General features: G+C 41.6%; 1 protein-coding gene across 1 annotated transcript in view; it reads right to left on the reverse strand.

The window, feature by feature from the left end:
* LOC135205580 (ubiquitin carboxyl-terminal hydrolase isozyme L5-like) overlaps positions 1-23,954 on the reverse strand; it is a 178,468-nt gene that overhangs the window by 101,488 nt on the left and 53,026 nt on the right. Inside the window, exon 5 of the mRNA XM_064236347.1 lies at positions 13,319-13,506. Within this exon, the coding sequence (XP_064092417.1) occupies positions 13,319-13,506 (188 nt within the window). The remainder of the gene's footprint in view (positions 1-13,318; positions 13,507-23,954) is intronic.

Here is a 23,954-nt window from a genome sequence, read left to right on the forward strand (position 1 = left end):
TTACATTCTAGTAATATTCAATCATTTAACTTTATTTTGCAACAAATTGGAAGTCTCTAGCGATATTTTGATTTATGGAAGTTTATGAAAAAAAAACTTTTTCTTTTACGCTCCAGCAGATAAACTCTTCCAAAAAATTTATCAGACATTTTTTGTCAGACTGTCGTAATGTTTGCACCATTTTATATTAGCTGTTACATAAAGTTTTATATATGAAAATATGTACAATTCCATATAGAATACAACAAAAAAACAACACATGGTTTTGTAAGCTTAAACTATTACATTCTACTAATATTCAATCATTTACCTTTATTTTGCAACAGATTGGAAGTCTCTAGCACATTATTTCGAATTATGGTGAATTTATGAAAAAATCTTTTTCCTTACGTCCGCGCAGTAACACTTCCGAAAAAATCAGACATTTTTTTGTCCGATTGTCGTAATGTGTGCACAGTTTTATATTAGCCATTACATAAAGTTTTATATATATAAATGTGCGCAATTTCATGTGGAATACAACAAAAAAACAACCCATGGTTGTAGCTTTTATCAGTTTTGAAGTATTTTCATATAAATATAACAATAAATAGAAAAAATTCGACCTTCGGTCAACTTTAATTCGACCGAAATGGTCGAAAACTGCAATTGTAAGCTACAACACTTGCAGTGTAGTAATATTCAATCAATTACCTTCATCTTGCAACAAACGGGAAGTCTCTAGCACAATACTTCAATTTATGGTGAATTTTTTAAAACAACTTATTTTTATGTATAATATTTTCTCTGTTTTGCTTTCATCGTTTTACAACTTGCTATATACCAATATCATTGCAATTTAGTGTACAATACAACGAAAAAATAACTAACTCATTAGCTTTAACCGTTTTGCTCACAGAGCGATTAGTATACAATTATATATGAAATTTTTTTTGCGCGGTCATATATTCCAATAATTATATATGATAGATATTTTTTTCATTTCTGATGGTTGCATATTAAACTTCAAGCAATGACAAAAAAAAAATGAGCCAAAAATGAACTCTTAATCTTGAAAATTAAGCGTGCTGTGTTTTTTGAAAAAAAACTTTTTTTCCCCTTCGGCGCTCACTCGCAAACGCCGCCGGCATACGGGAGACACTTTCGGAAATACCGGCTCGGAGTTTAAGGGTTAACTGCCTGTTGGACTAATCTGTCATTAGTATCCGTTCTTCTTCTATCAATAGCAGCTTCTATTATATCCTTTGGCAACAGCAGTTGCGACTCTAGGATGTCCCCATTCCGAAATGCTAATAGGAAATCCAAATCAATGGTGCAGCCTAATCTAGCCAATGCTGCATCTCTCATCAACAGGATATTAGCCCATACATTGGCACTCAAATTTGTCAAGTACATAATTGCTTTTGAACCAGATTGAAGCAATCTGAAAAACATTGCCTCAACTACAGTGGTACCTCGGGATACGAAATTAATCTGTTCCGAGGCGGCCTTCGTATCATGAGTTTTTCGTATCTTGGAACACATTTTACAAGTAAAATGGCTAATCCGTCCGTTCCAGGCCCTCCAAAAACACCCCAGTAAATTATATTTCCAGGCCTAAAACACATGTTCTAGGGTTACAACGCCAATCCGATGGAAGAAATATGACTCCAAAAAGGCAAAATACTGTACATACTTGAGTAATATTCAACTGCATGTAATGTTCAACCCCATTTTTACTGCATATATTAGGACTTTAGCATATGTCCCTTAGCAGTAAGCCTAGCCTATGTTAGCGGTTGCTACTGTAGCCTAGTCTATGATTCTGACATCTAAACCTAAGAGCTAAAAGCTTAGAATATGCCAATAAAATGTATAAATAATCATATGTACTCATTTCAAATAATATTAATTAATCATTAACTATAATACACAAACAAACACAAACCTTCAAATCGATTGTTTACATTCAGCTCTTACCCGTCTTACGAGTATCGAACGAGCGCCAAGCAATCATTTTTCTAGCCACACAGTAAGCCATAAATTGTCATTAGTATCTTCTCTTCAACTAATGAAACTATCCCCAACAGTAAATAAATAAATTCCATTTCATTTATTCTTTATTCTATTTCTTTACCACTAATGGAGATACCGAGTTACTGACAGCTATAATGAAACATACGTATACGTAACGTAATAGTAAAACAGAAGAAGAATTCTAAAAAATACGTATTTGTTGGCAGTCTGATTTATTTTATATTTTATGATATCTAATTCACAATTTTTTTATTAAATGTATTGCATGTACTCATTTCAAATAATTATTAAGAAACCATTAACTATAATAAACAAACAAAAAAAAGCTTCCAAACGTCTGTTTACATCCAGCACTTACGAGTATCGAACGATCGACAAGCAATCACTTTGCACACTAAGCCATAAATTTTCATTCTCTCTCTTCAACTACTGAAACTACCAAACAATATAATAACCATTCATTTCTATTCTTTATTCTATCTTTACCTAATGTTTTTTTTTTATTAAATGTATTGCATGAATAAGTTTTTCAATTTACAGCATCCTTTTACCAATAGAATACTTAAAGCACAAGGGGTAGATGCTGACCAAAAGGAGAGCAGGACCTTATGGGGTGACTAGCATCAGGGAACCAATGGGAGAGCGGGAGGATGGTAGCGAGTTTACTCAGTTGGCGGCGCGGGAGTTTTAAAATTGTTCTTGGTGGTCCGGGCGAATCTCGGGACTTTACAGCAACCACCTTTCGTATCTTGAAAACTTTTTGTATGTAGAGCAGTAAAATTTTTCGCATTGGCTTTCGTATCTCGAGTTTTTCGTAAGTAGAGCCTTTCGTATCTCGAGGTACTACTGTAATTCCCTTGTTGATTCTGAGGATGTAATTTTTGCTACTGCTTTTGACCAAAGGTCTAACCAAGAAGCAGTCTGAAAGATAGAAGACGACGTTGCTTCCAATGTAGCAGCCTCCTGAGAAGTCATCGATGGACATTCAAACTTAACCTGATCCAAAGTTAATCCAGGTTTTAACTGGATTTTAATCTGGGTTGATTTGTTGATAGTAATGGAACCATAGATGTCACATAATATTTCCTATGTCTCAGTAATGGTGGGGGAATGAACTTAAATGATCTATTTGATCTTAAAGAATTATCCCTTCCAGCAATCCGTGCATCGACATGTAACACAGACTCCGCATGACTTGAGCATGGTAATTCATACGACACCTTAGTATCCTTTTTCAGTCCTAATAGCAAGTCAATTCCTGTAGGAAGTATACTGACAGTGTTTCAGACCTCCTTGAGAGATTATTGAATTGACAAATCAAGTCGATCACCTCCACATAACAAGTCAGAAACTCCTGGTTTTCCCCTTCCTCCGATTCCAACGCATTCTGTTCAACCGCAGAAGTTAGTTCACTCCTATCCTCTGACAAAGGTTCGGGTGCGTCATGGCCGTCTGACCCTGCGACCGCAGCATCTTTTGATCTCTGACAGCCGATGTTGGCTTGATCTTGAATAGCCACTAGGAGAAGATGACTGCCTAACTGCTTTATGTTAACGGATCTAGAGCGACATGACTGTTCTCGTGAAACCGAACTAACTTCCTCTCTATTTCCATTAATATTATCCAAGGTCATTGGGCTATCATTTCCCACGTCCGTTAGGGAAGTTGACCTTGATCTTCTATCGTCAAGGCAAACAGCTCCTTCCATCGGTGTATCAGGAGAGGCTACCAACTCTTTATTATTTGACCTTTTAATGGGAGCTTTTTCATCCTTCCTTCTTATTTTAAAAGGTCTTACAGGAGAAACTGGTATATGTTCGGCGTTCTTCGTCGATTGATGCTCACTAACTGTTGATTTCCCCAATAGCAGTGGATTATCTACTAAAAGTTTTGTCCTCACCGTTGGCATCTTCGTCTCGGCCGCCATTCCAGTGGCCGTCAACTCTTTCGTCCGTGCAGACGCCTGTAAATGACGGCAGTCATTATCATTAACTTTACTAGCCACTGCCTTCTTCACTTTGTTGCTGACAAGGATTTGACAGTCCTGGCTCGAAGATGATGAAGAATTTAATATTCTCCTCTTGGCATGAGGATCAGTCACAAAGTCTCTTATCCTCCAACGCTTGACTGGTACACGATGTGACGTCATCGAGTTTTGCGATGACATCGAACTAGAGGAAGATGATGAAGATGATAAATCAAGTTTTTTCTTTTTGCCTTTCTTATCTATTTTGTCCTCCAAAGCATGTAATTTCTTCATAACTGTGTGTACTATTGAGTCTGAAAGCGTATTCGTCTCCGGAGGAAACGAGGTTGTGAGAGCAGTAGGCTGTGACTTCATGGAAGCAGCCATGTCCGTCTGTGACGTCAGTTGTGATGTCACCACGCTTGAAGGGAGATGCCGAGTGGCTACTGCTGGCATCCGTGTGTGTGTGCTGCCAAACTGTTTCCAAAGTTCTGCAACGCCGGAAACATTGGTGTTGTTGCCGGTGCCATGGCATTCGTTCCCATAAATTGCAGGCCAGGGGGATGCAGAACACTCATAGTCGATGAGGCCGGGAGGAAGCATGACGTCAGTGTGATAGCAACCCTTCCAAGGTTGGTATGCCTGATAGGCCTAATGCAGATCACATTCCTTCCATCCTCTGCGCATCGGGGGCTGAAATTTCGACAAAAATGGCGATGCTCCCCCTCTTCCTGCCAGGAATGATGGAGAGTAATTGTGCATAAAATCACCCAAAACCCCTCCTGGAGTTTCCAATAACGAATCGTTAGAAGAAACCGAAGGGGTATGGGAAACATCAAAACCAGGTGACGAAACATATGGAGCAGTCTGATGTATTGCCGATACAAAAGCAGCTGAAGACGCTTGATCATCCATAGATGGCGGTGTCTCCTTTCTTTTGTACTACTGCCCTTTCCCATAAAACTTCATAGATTGTTCCACCGACCAACCATAACAAACTGAGCAAGATTAGTAATAGTACATACGCTTTCTCCTTTCTCTGCACCTACTACATGTTGGGTGAGGATCCGTAGACAAAGATGTTAAGAATCTTGGACAAGGAAATCCACTCACTCCAGGGCATTCTTTTGTCTCTTGTGAGATCCCGAAGAAAGTTCCCTTGTTGAAGCAAAATTCTCCATATCTCACAACATACACACACCTAGCAGATTACACCCACACTGAGATTACCCAGAAAAAGAAAAAAGGAAAATACGAGTTAAACGGGCAAACTAAAAAGGCTTTAAACAGATAGAAAGTAATCACGTCCTATCTTAAAGGCAGTAGGAAAGTAACTGATAGGATACGGGATGCCAGGGGCATTCTGGGAACTACAATACCCAGTGACCTGGTACAGATGGCCGGTTTCCAGCTTGGCGCTAGTATTATCCTAATGTTAAGACCAAAGGTTTTTTTCGTATATGAACAAATCCGCAAATTAGTGAAAGTTCCCCGTAGAAGAGTGAAAAGGTGTTCCACAAAAACCCGCGACAAAGTGGACTGCAGAAATGTGAAATGCGTAAAACTGTATTTGTTAAAAAAATTATTGTAAATTTACTGAGATCACAGATGCAAGTAACTTTTTGGATTATACATTCGTTTTCCTAATATTTCTTTGGAACCCCTGGGTATATTTATGAGCAAATATATAAAAAGACATGTGAGAGACATTACATGCCCCCTTGAAATAAGTACATGACTGACTCATGCCTACAATTGGGGGGCTGGGCCAGCTGCAATGGGCTATTGAAGTAATGGAACCTTTTTCCCACCTGATTTCTCCAAACTGATGGTGCTTAATAATGATACTCAGTCGGGAGGTAATCCACCTACCACTCAAAACCTGTTATTGTTACTCATATAAAGGTATCTAATCATACAGGGTTAAATGAGATTGTAAAGTCTTCTATTTCTTATCTTTCCAGTCTACACATTCACTACACCTGAGATCAACAGAACATACCTGTCCCCTACAACCTATGAAAGTAGAATGAGAATTGTGAGACTCTTTAAAAAATAAGTCTTGTATTGCAGCCCTTGCTACAATATCTAAATCCATGAGAACTAGAATCTGACATGATGAAAAAGACAACAAATAGTCAAAATCCTGAGAAAACATAATTCATTACCAAATGTCTATAAAGACAACTAACGCTAGTATATAAATTTGCCGAAAGGCAAACTGCACTAGAATACTTCACCCAAAGTTGATGAGAAACACCAGAAAAGTATAAATTTCCCAAATTTAAGCTGCCGGCAGAAACAAACAGAGCTCTTTGCTGTGATGCTTCTCTCTGTACCCTGAAAGTGGGTGGGGCTCTTGTCACCTACCAAAAACAATTAGCAAGACATGCAATTCCAAAATTTTAACTTTTGAACAAGTGAAACTTTAGCTATGTAATTACAGTGGAACCTCAGTTTTTTTACATAAAGCGTTCCATTTCTCACGAAGTCCAAAACGTACAAAATCCGAAACAATAATACCCATAAGGAATAATGCAAATCCCATTAGTAATGGATTCCAACCACCCAAAAATATTTTTAAAAGATAAAATACTTTTTATAGATACTAAACAGTTTTAGAACATACAGAGAACAATGAGAAATAAATATACATTAGTAATGAAATGGATAAACATTTAACATCACTCATACCTTTCTGGAAGATTCTTGTTAGCATATGGAAGACAGAGGTGGGGAAAGAGAGGAGGAGAGATTATTGTTTGGAAGGGGAATTGCCCTCTAGCAGGACTTGAGTATCAAGGACCTATCTGGGTTTATTCTCATAGTTTTTTACTGGCACTATCGGAGGTTACTTCCTCTTTGTTTTTTTACTGGCACTTGAACCAGATTGAGAGACACTGGACCCCTGTCGCATAACAAAACTGTCCAGAGACTTTTGTTTCTGGCATCTCTTTAAAATTTGCCTAAAGTGAAAAGAGGCATTGACATCAAACATGTTAAGAAACACAGATTACATCATCTTTGTTGGGATGATAATTCTCCAAAAAATTTTTTTTACATCACTCCACTTTGCAAACTTGTACTTAATCACTGGAGTAGGCACATTATATACGCCCATTTGCCTTTTCAATTTTCAAACCATTGTCTGCTGGCTTTAAATTCACTAATAGCAGCACTTGTTATAGGCCTTTTCTTACCGAGATCAACATGCAAAATTCTTGCCTTTTCATAAATTATTGCCTCCAACACTTTGCTAAGTGTTATTTCTAAAATTCTAATGTTTCTTGCCTTTTTTATCGAAGGGCTGGGACTTGTTACCTTCTTTGGCCCCATGATGGCTTATTTAGCAGTTGCACTCAAATAAAAAAGCACAAAAAACAATGAACACAAAGGCAGAACGGGTCCGAGAGAACATGGGATGCTTTGTTTGGGAGGTCAATATGGGGCATAGTCATGAGGTGGGCCCTGGAAGGAGCGTTTCTTTGTGTACAAAATAACAATTTGTTGAAAATTGTATTTTTCCTAACTATACAAACCTGAGGTCCTTTAACAATAGGAAGGAACTTAGCGACAACTGAACCGGTTGTAAGCTTCGAACAAGGAGGTTCGGTAGTTAACTACTTGTCCGGCAGTTAGCGGTACGCTCGACTGCAAGGCGAGGAGTCACTTTGCTTTCAGCCGCGCTAGTGGATGGACGTGCTGCTCTTCGTCTCTCTGCCCGCTTCTGTTGTATGTTTGGTTTGCTTCACTGCGTGAAGACTTTTTTGCTTTTTCTCTTACTTGTGTGTATTTGCAAGTATAAAAGTAAGTATATGTCTGCTCTTGTTTTCATTTGTAATGGAAATAGTACAGCAAGAGCCGGAGAAACCCCCTCGCCCCCCATCAACTGCAGATTATGCCCGGGTATTGGGGGACGTAAGTGTGGGGCTTTCCGCTCTTCTGTGGAGGTTGATCCTCATGATTTTTTTGCTCGGTGTAGAGGGCATGAATGCTCTTGCAGCGAGACAAGTGATACATGTATTTTTTGGTTGGAGGCGCAGTGGGAGAGCTATAGGGGAAGGAAGAAGCCGCGGAAGACAGCTAAGGAGTCGTCAGAGGACTCTCCGGCTACACCCTTGATTACTGACATGTCTTCCTCCTTTCTCCCTCCATCTCAGCTCCCTCGTACGGCTCCTTCCCCTTCGGGGAAGATTTCTCGCTCCCTCTCCTCCCTCGATCAGTCGAGCATAGAGGAGGGGGCAAGATACCCCGACATCCAGTTGTACTCGGGGTCCTCCGTTCGCTCGGGCTGGGAACTGTCCCCCCCCGGGGTGAGGGGGGACCCCCCCACTAATCTACCCAACTTTTCCTTCCTCAGACTTGCTGACCACGGGTGACGATCTCGGTAGGGCCTGGTACTCGCTGGGGCTGCAAGGGACACGGACGGTCCAGGGGCTGCCGAGTCATCTGGTGAGAGGGGCCAAGCCAGTAACACACGGGCCGACCACCACGATGGTGTCCACACCGGGCTACGCTGCTCCGCCTCACCTGGTATACACGCAGCACGTAGCCACGGTGACCCCGACAGCCGCTGTGCAGGCTCCGATGCCGGAGGTTTCCTTGCCCGCTGCTACGCCGCCAGCTGGGTTTACCACTCCTGCTGCAGCTCCAGACTTCCGGTGTCCCAAGAGCTCTCCACTAGACCTGCCTCCTGTGCAGAGAATGCTGCCGGTTCCTGCCCCGCCTCCTGTTCCTGATTTTGTTGCCGCTCCAGCCCTGGTACCAGTTCCTGCCGTCGTTCCTGCCTGTGGTGTTGCTGCTCCCACACCAGGTCCTTCCGGACAGGTGCAGTCGGGCCCTGTTGCTTCGAAAACTGCCCTGGCTCCGTCCTGGATGGAAGACCTGACGGTGGTGCTGAGGAAGCTGACGAAAAGGAAGAGGAAGAGGAGGAAGGTGTCGTCTTCGTCATCATCATCGTCATTGTTGCCTGCCACCGCTTCCCCTTCAACTTCTAAGGCCCCAAAGCCGAAGAAGAAGAAGAAGGCTGCCCCCTTCCCCCCTAAGAAGTCTCGTGCCGAGACTTCTAAGGGCCCGTCCCACTACGGTGGGACGGTTAGGACTTCCGTCGGTCCTCCTGTTCCTTCGGGAACAGGGCCCATCTCTCCTTCCACAAGGAAGAAGAAGACGGGGACCGGAGGAGTGTCGGCTAACACCGGCACCTCCTCACCTGGCGCCAGGTACCGTCTCGGCCTCTCGTTCGTGAGAGTCATCGAGTGTACGGTCACCTGCGGCTGACCGGACAGCCAAGACCCAGGCATCTGAGTTCTCTCGGTGCCAGGATCCAGGCACGGGGCGGAAGACTGGCGGGGGTCGCTCGGGCGACCCTCACCAGATCAGCGATCGCTCTTGCGGTGACGCGCTGGTACCCAGGGTTGACGCGACGGTCCCAGACCGCTCGTGGGCTGAGGCGAGGAAGTGGTCCCCTTGGTCGCCTGAACCAGCCTCGGCTGGTCCAAGCAGAAATTCTACGAAAGCCAGGGCATACAAAATCTGAGGTTTGACTGTATTGGTTAAGTTATTTACATAAAATTCATGATTAAAAGGTACCTAGATCAAGCAAACCACAAGATGCTGTCTAAACTGATTCTCTACGAGGTGACCTAGTCAAAAGGGGTACCTCCTATCTGCAAGGAATAGGAGTAGAAGATTCAATTTTAGGTAAAACATCAAATCTATTTTAGACGCTGTTGTTTCACGAGTCTTCTCACTAGTCAATTCCTCCTTCATAAGTACCATTTTCAAGATTTTCTCCCATTAATGTAAGTCTTCGTCTATTCAAATATACTCTGAGGTTCCCTGTAAGCAACAGTTTCTAAGTAGACATCCTCACTGAGGTAGTTTATCCTGAAGTTTGGGTAGAGAGTATGTGAATCTCTCTTGAAAGCCCATGAACCTCCAACACAGATTTTTATTTATACTTTTTAGTGTCCACCAGAGTAGTAACCCCAAATTCAAGATTTTGCCTAAGTCTTTAAAAAGGAATTGTTCATAAAGTAGAATTATACTGTGCAACTGAAGCAAAGTGCTATTCTGCTATAGACCTGAACTTCCTAAAAGCAAAAGCATGAAAAAGCAAAATCAATCTATGGAATAACATGCAGAATACTATTCTCACACATTAGAATGTTCACCACACCAAACTAAAAAAATGACCACTTTTGCTATAAAAACTCTGTACAAATGAAAAGTTCTTAAGAAATACAGTAATAAAGAAATCTCAACCTGCCCAATTAAAAGAAAAAAATAGATACATGGCATACATTAAACACAAATTATCCAATACAATAAATACTGAAATTATAAAACATTTGCAAGTCATGTACAGGCGGCCCATGGTTAGCGGCGCAATCACTTAGCGTCAAATCGGTTTTATGGCTGTCATCAAAAATATTCATTAAAAAATAAGGTATTTTAAGGTATTTTTACAACACAATTTTCAGTTAACAGCACCGCAAGCACCGTTATATTTCACGAGTACATACATATGTAGAAATATCGTTCAGACCATAAAGGTTACGGAATTAGGGTAAACTATATGCCCATGAGATGTTCTATGCTGCCGCCTACCGCTCTTCCAAAAATGTAGTTAAAAAAGTGCAAATTTAGCGATCGATATGTCAATATATAAATGTTCATGTTTTTGTGTTTAAAATGTGTATGAAAATGTATTATGTATAGTGTATTTTTATTTCTATACATAAACATGATACAAAGGCAGCTTTTGAAACTGCCTCCCACATTATCAAAGAGGATGTTTTATAATGTTTGTTCTTGTCTGCTGCTGCCTGCCGCTCTTCCAAAAATATAGAGTTAAAAAGCACAAATTTAGCGATCGTTGCGTTGATTTTGTAAATATTCATGCTTTTATGTTTAAAATGTGTATGAAAATATATTATGTATAGGGTATTTTTATTTTTGTACATAAATACGATACAAATTAAGACAGCTTTTGTAACTGCCCTCCGCATTAACAAAGGATGTTTTTTAATGTTCGTTCTTGTCCGACGCTGTTGCGAAAAATGCATTTACAAAGACTTCGCTAGGTTATATTTTATTAATTTGGGAGCCAATTATAACTCATTTTGTTAATAAAACTTCAGCTTTTTGTTACAAGTTTTCATGCTTTTGCTTAAAATGTGTATGAAAAATGTATTATAGGGTATCTTTTTTATTTCTTTATATAAATATGATACAGTGGCAGTATGCATGTCCATTTGAAGTCTTTATAATAACCCTTCACATGATGAAGAGAATAGGTTGTTCAATCGCGCCCGAATAATAAAATTTTGATTTATTATATCATTGAATCACATTTTGACAACAAATTACATTTACAATTGTTGCATAAATTGATTTTAAAAGACAAAACTTGCATATACATTTGATTGTGCAACACTGCAATTTGTTTGTTTTTTCCATGGGATAGAAGTACAAAATATAACTGCAAAAAATTGAGGTACGACCGTACGAGTTCGAGATACCGCTGCTACGTAGATGGCATAGTGATGAAAATAAAGATAACCACAGAAGAAAAAGTAAATATGCATCTTTTCCATAAATCTTTTAAAAAGTTATACATTACTTCACTGTATATCCAATAATATCGTATGTATTCTAATACTATTGTATTATAAAATAATAAAATAGCGGTCAATGTTTTGGTTTGGAAATCAGCTGATGGCAAATATGAGTTTGTTTCTCCATATTTAATGCAATTCTGGGCAAATTTTTTTGCTTCTAGTTGGCATAAACAAATATCTAGATATTTGACTTATGTGAGACAGTTATTTTTCCTTATACGACGTGTTTTTAGGAGGAAATATTACTTGAATATGTCTCATTGTGATTGTGAACTATTTTTTTCGTCAATAGATTACATTGGCGGCATGTTTATTTTATTGAGTTAAACAATTACCTGATGCCGTTTGCAATTTTCCTTTATATCATCGTAATACGAACTTTAAGTTATTTATCTTTTATCAGCGTGAAACCAACGGTAAAATGCATTCTTTCAAGAACAGTAGTTTTGATTAAAACAATTTTTACTCAATTTTATCTACAGTTGTGTTTGATGGCATATGTTAACTTGGGTTTTATCCTTGTTGCCGATGCACAATAATGGCCATTAGCAGCGTGAACAGTTTTCTCAGCTTCAGCTACAACTAGGTTTAAATTTGACAGTATACTTCCCTATTGATCTTTGATCTATAACAAATAAAGTTATTACATTAAGATATCTCAGTCCTATTCTACATTACGCCATTTATAACAACTACGGTAACTGTTTACTATAGTACAGTGGTTGAAATACATGCCAAACAGATGTTGTTGTTGCCCAATTCAGTTGTACGTACTTAAAAAAAAAAAAAAAAAAAAAAAAAAAAAAAAAAAAAAAAAAAAAAAAAAAAAAAAAAAAAAAAAAAAAAAAAAAAAAAAAAAAAAAAAAAAAAAAGTAGTTTCTCGTTTGGTTGTTCATGGCTGTACACGTTTACACAACAAGTATAACATTAAAACCATACTTTCATCCTACTCTTTTGCTGTTTTTGAACTTATTTAACTAGAAGATGGGATAAAGTTAGGCTACTGTAATTTGGTCTCTCATAAAGTTGGATTATCACATGACGAATTATCGTAACTTAAACACTATAGCTACCTGTACACTGTATAAAACCTTATTATATCTTTACCTATTCTAGCCACCCAAAGGATTAAAGGTAGGCTTTTTTCACTTTACAGTATTTATAATAGTACTATAATATACTGTACTGTACTACTGTACAGTAAATTCTATAGTACTATACAGCACATAATTTTACTTATAGCACCATTGCGGGATTACGGCGCCGTTTGAATGGTCTAGGGCACTGTTAACTGGTCTAGTACACCGAAAGAAGGTGTGCAGCGGCTGTAGACTTTAAAATCTCTTAGCGTAAAAAATTGCTCAGCATTGGTGGCCAGGAACAGAACCCCTGCTGCTAACCAAGGGCCGCCTGTAATCACAAATTTCACAACTGTTGACTATTAAGATGACAAAAACTGGTACAACAGCATAGACTAGAGGAAATGGCTATGTGAGGATTATGGCACACAAAATTGACAGAGGAAATGGCTATGTGAGGATTATGGCACACAAAATTGACAAAGTTTCAATTAACTACACTGCGCACCTGAGTTGACAGTTAATTAGCGTGGTGTAGGTTTACAAATTACCTACTGTAGCACAACATTAATACTGTAGTACTAACTGCATTAAAACTTTTCAGACATGAAAGAAATGCTGTATTTGAAACTTACTTAGCAAAAGAATTGTGAACATTACGAATTGTATCAGAGTTTGAGAGTGCTAATCCTTTCATATGGGCATCAAAGGTCTGTGTGAATTCCTTGAATTCTGTTAGTGTGGGACCCAACTGTACATCAGCATGCTTGGTATTCAGCAAAATTGAAAGAATAGCTTGTGTGGCACAAGCATTGTTGATCATCTGAAATAAATAAAAATTAAAATATAAAATTTCAGTTCTACAAAAATACTTCACAGTAAATTCCAATTCAACTTCTCCAAGTAAACATGCATTATGTTCATTAAACCATTTTAAAAGTCTCATGTTAAAAAAGAAAAAAATATGACTCATACTATATTACTTCACTGCTCAGTAGTCAGCCTCCTTGCCCAAATGTTAAATAATCATTGGGCAGAAGATATATACTACTGACTTTATCTCCAAGATTATCAATGCTATCGGACGCCATTCACTATAACACAAATATAACAAAATGACACAATTGCAGAAATAGTCAATTGTAGGGTAAGAGATTGGCAGCACTATGTGGTGGGAGGCAATGACTCCATGGTTTCCAACCACCTGGATAATGCTACATAAAAAACATGGGGTTCTTAGTTTAAATGAAAGTTACTTTCTGAACAGCTTTGCTCAATTAAATGTGATACTTACCCTTAAAATTAATTTTAAAAACAGAGTTCAGTACAAGGATATTATTTTGTTTTAAATATTAAACAAAATTTTCCTACCTTCCACGAGAAGTTGAAAATGGCTTTACGAACATTTTTACAAGACAATTGTAAAATTTACCAACTTATATGTTTTTTCTAATACATAATTTTATCTTTTGTAAAATTATAATTACAGCTCACACAATATCAAAACAAATAAGAAATAAAATCAGTAACAAATTCTTAGCATATTTATTGAAAAACTTTTATATATATTTACTAAAAAGGAAGATTCAGTAACTTTTTATTTGTGCATGTTTTTTGTAATATTTCTTTGTGCTTTTCTTTGCAAAATTACATTTACAACTGACATACTATCGTAAAAGACAAGAACAAAAACCAACAGCAACACCTTGGTATATTAATGAGTAAATTTACAAAAAGACATCATGTAAGACAGAGATTCGGTACATTCCCTCTTGAAGTCAGAAGCAGAACTGAAGTCCTGAAACTCTAGACTTGTGAATTTAGCCAGTAAAGTTGCCATTAGTGAATTTATGGACTAGAGAAGTATTGGCACCTCTTTCCCACCCGATTCTTTCGAAATTGATGGCGCTTAACCTCTTCATTACCGAAAGTTTGTTTGGAGGTAGGTGGGTACCACCATTCAAGTCTACTACACCGCACCGGGTGCATAAAGGTGGTACGCATAGTACCACCAAAACTCCTCTTTTCAGATAGGGACTTCCAATCATTCTGTAATTTCGGTTTGAAGAGTTTGGAACAAAATAAACAGTATGACACGATGCCAGACGTATGATGAACCCAAAAAAATATTATTACTGCTTATAGTAGTGTGTAGGTGACAGATGAACTGCGTCTCAACAAAAAATCACAAAACCAGACAAGCGTAAACATGTAATAACTTCTACCCAAGTATAAAACCAGTTGTATCATCATTACTGTATTTATTTATTTATTCACTTATTACATTTTACAAATAAAAGATACGAACACCAGATAAATGAAGGTAAAATTAAAGCCTTATAGTAACTTTATATATAAAAAACCAAACCAGAGAAAAAGCGAAAAGGCGATTTTTTCTGAGGACAAGAAACCTGAAAAATTAGTTTAGATACCCCTGATGCCCCTAAAGTTGTTTTCTGTGATGAAACTAATCTTAGAAAACGTAGAAAATGACATCAACCAATTTTTGAAAGATATACTATAAAAATGATATTGTTATAATACAATAAAGTTTCATACATACTTACCTGGCAGATATATACGATTAATGGCCCACCCAGCCTCCCCGCAGGAGACAGGTGGAAGAGAGAAAATATGATAGAAAACGGGAATGGTTCCTAGTCCTGCCGCCCAGGGCAGGCAGGTAGATCACCTGACCTACCGGTAGCGAGTGGCGCGAAATTTGAATTTCTGTCGGGGACGACGGAGTCTTAGCTAAGTATATATCTGCCAGGTAAGTATGTATGAAACTTTATTGTATTATAACAATATCATTTTCATACAATGAACTTACCTGTCAGATATATACTTAGCTGATTGGCACCCTTTGGTGGAGGGTCAGAGACAGCTAATATGGAATAGACAGGTAAACAACATATGTTGTAGGTAAAAAAAGAAAAACCTTGGTTCCTACCTGATAGGTGGTAGACTTCGTGGCTGTAGCCCGGTAGTCTGCATCACCTCAAGACTTTAGCGAGATATTAGATCTATGGCTAGAGTTCTTGTGGGTCTGTCGATGGGTATATGAACCGCTTACTCGGCAGAGCCTGAAAGGACTTTGTCAATGGGTACTGGACCACTTCTATGACAACACACCTTATGAAGGAGCATAACCAATCCCGACCACCTGATCCTAACCACCATGTTAGTATATAGAATTGTTCTGAGTTATCCCCGAACTCATTACAAACAACCCATAACTCGAAACTAAAACGCATTCATACAAAAATTCTCAAAACAAAAAAAAAATTTTAATACTCCTCTAAAAGATATCACAAGAGTTCCTTACTGAACAACAGTGACTGGCCGCCAGTGCAGCACCGAGCCCTCTTTGTCAGCAGAAATCTAGAACATATCTAGTAGAAGGTATGTACAAAGTTAAGGATTGGTGTTTGCTCCCGTACCCAGTATCGTATCCGCCGATACAAAAGGCCCCAGAGAAAAACATTTCTCGTAGGTCACGCGAACGTCTTTAAGATAGTGAGATGCAAATACCGATTGCACCTCCAATATGTCGTATCAATGATTTTCTTTAGCGACATATTCTTCTGAAAAGAGAGAGACGTCGCCACTGCTCTAACTTCATGGGCTTTTACTCTTAAAAGCGGAAAAGAGTCGTCAGGACAGAACTTGTGAGCATCTGTAATGACGCTCCTAATGAAGAAAGCTAATGCGTTCTTAGACATGATTCTTGTGGGGTCCTTAATCGAACACCAAAGACTTTGTCTAGAGCCTCCCATTTGTTTCTTTCTTTGTAAGTAGAACTTCAAGGCTCTTACCGGGCAAAGAGACCTTTCTGTTTCTCTCCCTACTAGACTCGATAAGCCTTTGATCTCGAATCTCTTGGGCCAGGGATTCGATGGGTTTTCATCTTTCGCTAGAAAAAGAGTTCTAAACGAGCAGAAGGCCGAGTCTCATCTTCCAGGGCATGAAGTTCCCCAACTCTTTTGGCTGTCGCCAAAGATAGGAGAAACAAGCATTTCCTTGTTATATCCCTGAACGAAGCTACATGGGGAGGCTCAAATCTGTCAGACGAAAGGAACTTGAGAACTACATCCAGGTTCCAGCTGGGAGGAGTTAGTTCCTTAGATTTTGTCGTTTCAAACGATCTAATCAAGTCGTGCAGATCTTTATTATCAGCAATCTCTAGGCCTCTGTTTCTGAAGACTGCCGAAAGCATGCTCCTGTATCCTTTGATCGTCGATACAGATAAGTGAGAGACCTCTCTCAAGAACAAAAGGAAATCAGCGATTTCGGTTATAGAGGTACTGGAGGAGGACAACTTCTTAGACTTACACCACCTTCTGAATACCTCCCACTTCGACTGATAGACTCGTCTAGTGGAAGCTCTGCGGGCTCTAGCGATAGCGCTTGCAGCTTCGCGAGAAAAACCCCTCGCTCTGACAAGTCTTTCGATAGTCGAAAGGCAGTCAGCGCGAGAGCGGGGAGGTTTTGATGAAACCTCTCGAAGTGTGGCTGTCTGAGAAGATCCATCCTTTTTGGAAGGGATCTTGGGAAGTCTACTGTCCACTCCAGCACCTCTGCAAACCAATCTTGTGCTGGCCAAAACGGGGCTATCAGGGTCATCCTTGTCCCGTTGGACGCTACAAACTTTCTCAACACTTGTCCCAGGATTTTGAAAGGGGGGAAAGCGTACACGTCCACATGAGACCAGTCTAGCAGGAAGGCGTCGACCACGAGAGCTCTTGGGTCTTCCACCACTGAACAAAACGATTCCAGCCTTTTGGAAAGGAATGTGTCGAACAGATCTACGTGAGAAGTGCCCCAAAGATCCCAAAGACTCTGACACACCTCTGAATGAAGAGTCCATTCTGTGTGAAGGACCTGGCTTCTCCTGCTCAGTCTGTCCGCCCTGACGTTTCTCGTACCCTGAACAAATCTTGTCAGGAGGGAGATGTTCCTCTGTGAGGTCCAAATTAGCAGATCTCTTGCTATCTCGTATAGAGACACGGAGTGCGTTCCTCCTTGCTTCCGAATGTAGGACAGGGCGGTAGTGTTGTCCACATTCACTTGGACCACACTGTTCGTCACAAAGGGTTCGAAGAACTTTAGCGCCAAGTGAACTGCTAGAAGTTCTTTGCAATTTATGTGCCAGGACACCTGTGCTGCCTTCCAGGTGCCTGACACTTCTCTCGTCCTAGTGTTGCTCCCCAACCCTTCTCCGATGCGTCTGAATACAACACTCGGCTTGGGTTCGGAACTTCCAGAGAAATTCCCTTGTTCTCTTTTAGAGGGGACAACCACCATTGCAGGTGTGGTTTCATCTCCATTGGAAGGAGAAAACTGTCGGAGAGAAGTCCCGTCTTCCAGTTCCATGATCTCCTTAGGAAAAACTGAAGAGGACGAAGATGCAGTCTTCCTAGAGGAAAGAACTGTTCGAGCGAGGAAAGGGTGCCTAGAAGGCTTAGCCATTCCCTCGCCGAAGTCCGTTCTTTCCCTAAGAAGAGAGAGACTTTTTCCAAGCCTCTCACGATTCTCTCTTGCGAAGGAAATACTCGAAAACCCCGAGAATCCATCTGAATCCCCAGATAGACCAAGTTCTGTCTGGGAATCAGCTGTGACTTCTCGAGGTTCACGAGTAGTCCCAACGCCTTTATCAGGTCTAGGGTCAAAGAAAGGTCCTCCAAACACTGTCTCTCTGTTCTGGCCCTGATGAGCCAATCGTCCAGATATAGAGAGATGTTGACGCCTTTGAGGTGAAGAAACCTCGCCACATTCTTCATCAGGTTTGTGAAGACCTGAGGAGCTGTGGACAGGCCGAAACACAAGGCCCTGAACTGAAAGATCCTTCCCCCAGTCATGAAACGGAGGTACTTCTTCGACGAAGGGTGAATCGGGACATGAAAATAGGCGTCCTGGAGATCCAGCGACACCATCCAATCTCCTTGACGCAAAGCCGCCAGGACTGAGGCCGAAGTCTCCATAGAGAACTTCTCCTTTAGAACGAACTTGTTCAGAGCGCTGACATCTAGTACTGGTCTCCAGCCCCCCCGAGGCTTTCGCAACCAGGAAAAGCCGATTGTAAAACCCCGGAGAGTTTTGCTCTAGAACTAATTCTATAGCTCTTTTGTCCCACATTTGATTCACCATCAGACGAAGAGTATCCCTCAGTACAGGGTCCCTGTATCTGGCTGACAGTTCCCGCGGAATGGTCGTTAGGGGAGGACTGTCCTGGAAGGGGATAAGATATCCCTTCCTGATTATGGACATCGAAGAGGCGTCAGAGTTTATGAGTGACCAGGCGTCTGCAAATTCGAGAAGCCTGGCACCCACTGGTGTTTGGAGGTTGTCTGTCTCACTTCCCTTTCTTAAAGGGACAGGAAGAAGCTTTACCTCTCCTCTCAGGACCTCTTCTCTTAGAGGGAGCTCTGGAGAGAGGGCCTCCTCGAAAGGGCTGAACCGTAGAAGTCGGTCCTTTCTTGTCAACCGAAACAAGGGGTCTCTTCTTGCAGTTGCAGCAGGAGAAGATCCTGTGTCGCCTTCTCAGTCAGTGATCGAGAAATGTCCTTCACCAACTGAGAAGGAAACAAGAAGTCAGACATGGGAGCGAAAACCAGGGCTGCTCTCTGTGAGGGAGAAACCGCCTTGGTTAAGAAAGCACTAAAAATACTCCTCTTCTTAAGGAGTACCGCTCCAAAAAGAGAGGAGATTTCTCCCGATCCGTCTTGTACTGCCTTGTCAATACAAGAAAGAATACTCAGAATGACTTCGGGGTCTAGACCTTCCAAGTCATGAGCCTTCTTAGACATCACCCCAAGGGACCAGTCTAGGAAATTAAACACTTCCAAAATATGGAAGAGGCCCTTGAGGAGATGATCCGTCTCCGAAATCGCCCAAGACACACGAGCTCCATTCAAAGCGTGTCTCCGCGATGAATCAACCAAGGTTGAAAAGTCCGCTTCGGCTGCCGCTGGGAGAGAAAGGCCCATGTTCTCCCCAGTTCGGTACCAGAAACCTCTCTTGCCAGAAAGTATGGCTGGAGGCATACAGAAGGTGGTTCTGCCCAGATCCTTCTTTGACAACATCCATTTGTCTAGAGACTGTAGCGCTCTCTTCATAGAGATCGTAGGTCTCATCTTCAAGACCGACGAAGACTTTGGTACAACCGCACTCGAAAACAGTGATCGAGGCGAAGGAGGAGCCGCAGGAGTCAAAGAATCTCCGTATTCCTGCAAAAGAAGGTCTGTCAGAACTCTATAGTTAGAGACTCCTTCTCTACCGTTACCCTCTTCTTCCGAATCTCCTTCTACACCTTGCGGAGAATCGGCTTGAAAAACGAGAGGATCTTCATCCCGTTCTCTCTCTACTGGTGACAAACTCCTACTAGGAGAGGGACTCATAGTGTGAACAGACTCTCTCTCAAGTCTAAAAGAAGTCTCGCGTCTGCTTGACTTCTCACGCCTGGAAAGCTCCTCGCGCTTGGCTGGCGCCTCGCGCTTGGCTGGCGCTTCTCGCTTGGCTGGAGCTTGTTGCCTGGCTGGCATCTCGCGCCTGGCTGACGCCTCGCGCTTGTCTGGCGCCTCACGCAAAGCTGACTCCTCGCGCCTGGCTGGCGTCTCGCGCTTGGCTGAATCCTCGCGCCTGGCTGGCGCCTCGCGCTTGGCTGAATCCTCGCGCCTAACTGGCGCCTCGCGCCTGGCTGGCGCCTCGCGCCTGAGCGTATCCTTATCTAGAGCAACTCGCTCGGATAGCTCCTGACGTTTGCACGACTCTTCGCGCCTGGAAGACGTCCCATGTCTGGAGGACGCTTCACGTCTGGCCGGTGAAAGAAGACGAGACTTCTTAATAGGAAGTCTAGCGTCCTTCTTGCGAGGGGGATCCCTCGAAAGAACTCCAACCAAAGAGGCTATCTGCTCTTGTACTGCAAGCAATATCCTCTTGGAAGCCACACCAGCGTCCTCTTCAATAGAAGAAGCAGGAGAACTCGAAGGAGTGCGATCCTCAAATACTGTTCGAGGAGGCGTCGAAACCAGCTTAGCCTTCTTGATAGAAGGAGCTTCCTCCGAGAAGCGTTCCGGGCTCGAGTCGAACGCGCGCTCTTTCCAATGCCTTTTCAGTGGCCTAGAAAGATCCGAGTCCTTCCACCCTCGTTTAGGTGAAGGAGAACCGGACGACGAGAAACAATCTCGTAGGACGCTTCTATTAGAGCGGTCCTGAGCAGACTGTAGCGAAACAGAACCTGCTGAAGGGACGCCTGACCGTTGGGGATTCCCCACAACCTCCGTACGACTTTCGACTTTCCTACTCCTCTGGGTATGTGAGTTTGGAAGAGGTCTAGGCCTGGGAGCATCGCAGGGACGGTCAGACGCCCCCTCCACAACACTGGGAACACTCACTTCACTAAGTAATTCACAATCACTTCCCTTACCTTGCATGGCCGCCATCTTTGTCTTCATTTTACGAAGAGTAGCCTTCAGATTGGCGATTTCCGAAGCCGAATCCGAATGCAAAGCCTGTGAGGATTCAGATACATAGGGAATATCATATTCATTAATAAAAGGAGAGTTAGACTCAGAAAAAGGCTCAATAGGCCTTGTACTCACACTCTTTTGTGCAGCCCGTCTAATTCTATCCTCTCTAACTTCTTCAAGTAAGAAGTTAGAGTCTTCCATTCATTAGCATTCAACTTTTCACACTCAATACAGGTGTTAGCCAAAGAACAGTCAAACCCCCTACATTTACGACATACAGTGTGAGGATCAACCGAAGCCTTCGGTATCCTCACCTTGCAGCCTACATTCACACACACTCTCACACTAACACTTGAATCAGACATTCTATCAGAAAAATCAAAAGCAAGTCCAAATCCAGTCCACAGTAGCGAATGCCAAAACAACGATCCAGTACGTCACCAAGAAATCCAATATAGATGATCAAAAAAGTCTTGAAAAGCAAATTCCAGTCAGGAGGTAGTAACAACAATGTTGATACCACCGGCGACAGAGAAAATATGATAGAAAACGGGAATGGTTCCTAGTCCTACCGGTAGCGAGTGGCGCGAAATTTGAATTTCTGTCGGGGACAACGGAGTCTTAGCTAAGTATACATCTGACAGGTAAGTTCATTGTATGAAATTTGCGATTTCCATATTTATTGGCGGGGCTTTTGCTTTAGTTTTTGCTCTTTTTTTTGTTATTACGTGCTTATTTACTGTTCTATATTGATAATACTTTATGTGCATGTTCCAGGTGCGATATACCAACATTCTGTAAGACCGAATTTCTATTCAAGACTGTAGTTTTCTCACCGACCACCAGTGTCCCTTGTACAAGGGACACTGAGTTTCACATTTTTTTTCATAAAATCATTTATTTTCCCTGTAGGATGATAAAACTAACAGAATATGCGTTATTATAGTGCTAATAATACCTGATAATTTCACTAGCCTGTCTTGATTAGTGTATTTTTGGCAAATATTTTTACGATCGGCACCCCTCCAAACTGGAGTCACTACCGAGAGATTCAGTTCGGCAGCGAACGCAATGTTTACATTCTGCTCACCCACCCGGTAAAGAAGGGGTTAATATCGCTCCGCTACAGGATCAATCCGTCCACCACCACAAACCTGTTATTATTACTCCTGAGAAGTTATCTGTCCATTAAGGGTTAACAATAAAAACCACTGTGCAAACCAGATCTAACCACAAGGCCATAAACTTTCAAGACTGCTACTAAAGATGGCAAATACAATTTGATGATTGCTTGGGTTAATTGCTGTCTAAGTTTTTGTGTTCTTAAAATGTTTCGGAAGCTCTAGAAACCATACAATAGCTGGTTGGTCAAGTTTACTTTTCAAGCTATAATGTAGAATTTGAAGTGTCCTTTAGGGTAAAAATGAAGAATAGCCTACTTCCTTTAAAGTGTTCTGGCAGATCTAATTCAGCTGAGTCCTCTGCATACAAGGTAGTTTGTGAACTTATTGATAACATGGTAAATAATAGCATATCACTCTATTAGCACTTAAAACTGCTGCCATACTGGGACTCAACACAGAAATGGCGCCTTACTTGCACAAGATAATAACACGATTGTATAATCTCTCCCCTCTATATCCATGGTCTTTGCCACTGCCTGGTGGATAAGGCGGTCACTGTCTTCGGCACGCCTCTTGTTTACTGCACCTACAAAATCTCTGGTGGGCCAGATAGGAGATAGCCCTACCTCCAGACTGACACAGTCTTCCAAAAATGGAGTCTATTCAGGAGACTGCCTGCAAAAGCTGTTATAGCAGTAGAAACAGGTTCGCTGTCTCTTGCTGCAAGAGGGAGACCCCTTCTGCAGTAAGCTGCTACAGCAAAAGACCCAGGCCTAAACAAACCAGGTCCGAGTCAATCTGTCTAGCCAGCAATGACTCCTCCGAGGGCATGTACTACAAACGTTTGTCGAGGCAGAGGAGGGGGAAGTAGCTTCTCTGAACAGTTCAAACATAGTGAATTATCCTGCCCAGAGACAAGATTATTCACTTGTTAGGGCACCCCTTCAGAAAGCATGGACTATGACAGCCCCACTGAAAGTTTGGGTTCCTTCTTAGGACCCCAAAAAGATTAGAGGCATGATAGACAATCCACAGAAGAGGCCATGGTTCCCTCCCTGAGATAGCTGTGCTGATGAATCAGCACAATGATCTCTGGGAAGGTCCTCTGTATATTGGGGGTATCCAAGTCCTGGGGAAGAGGACCCATGAGTCCTTCCAAGGCACAGTTCTGATCAACTCTCCATGCAAGAGGGAGAACCTCGACAGATTGGATCCCTCCTCAACCACTTGAGCATACGACCGAGTCAGTCCAAGAACTGAACCCGGCCCGTAGGCCTTCGTGGTAAAACTTTGATGGGAAATAGCATTCTCATCGGAGTTGTCAAACTCACGCCTCCCGGTATAACCCGAGGAGGTTGAGGGGATAGGTGAGGAGGATCAGGCATGCCATCCTGGAAGGTCGTGGGCAGTCACCAACCAGCGGTGGCAACAGCAGCATGGGTCTGGGACAGCTCCTAAGTCATCACGGGCACTATCCCAAGGAGTGTTGAGGTTCATGCAAAAATAATCATACAGTTTCCTCCAGCAAGCAGGGTTGATCACGCAAACGTGAACAAATGCTCGTGCACTGCCAGGTATGAATTTACACTGTCCTCATGATGTGCTCCAGTCTTCTTCAAAGCCAAAGCCTCCTGGTGAGAAGATTGCAAAAGGGACTTCCTCACTGCATCTCCAGG

Source organism: Macrobrachium nipponense, chromosome 24, assembly GCF_015104395.2.
Source record: "Macrobrachium nipponense isolate FS-2020 chromosome 24, ASM1510439v2, whole genome shotgun sequence".
NCBI lineage: Eukaryota > Metazoa > Arthropoda > Malacostraca > Decapoda > Palaemonidae > Macrobrachium > Macrobrachium nipponense.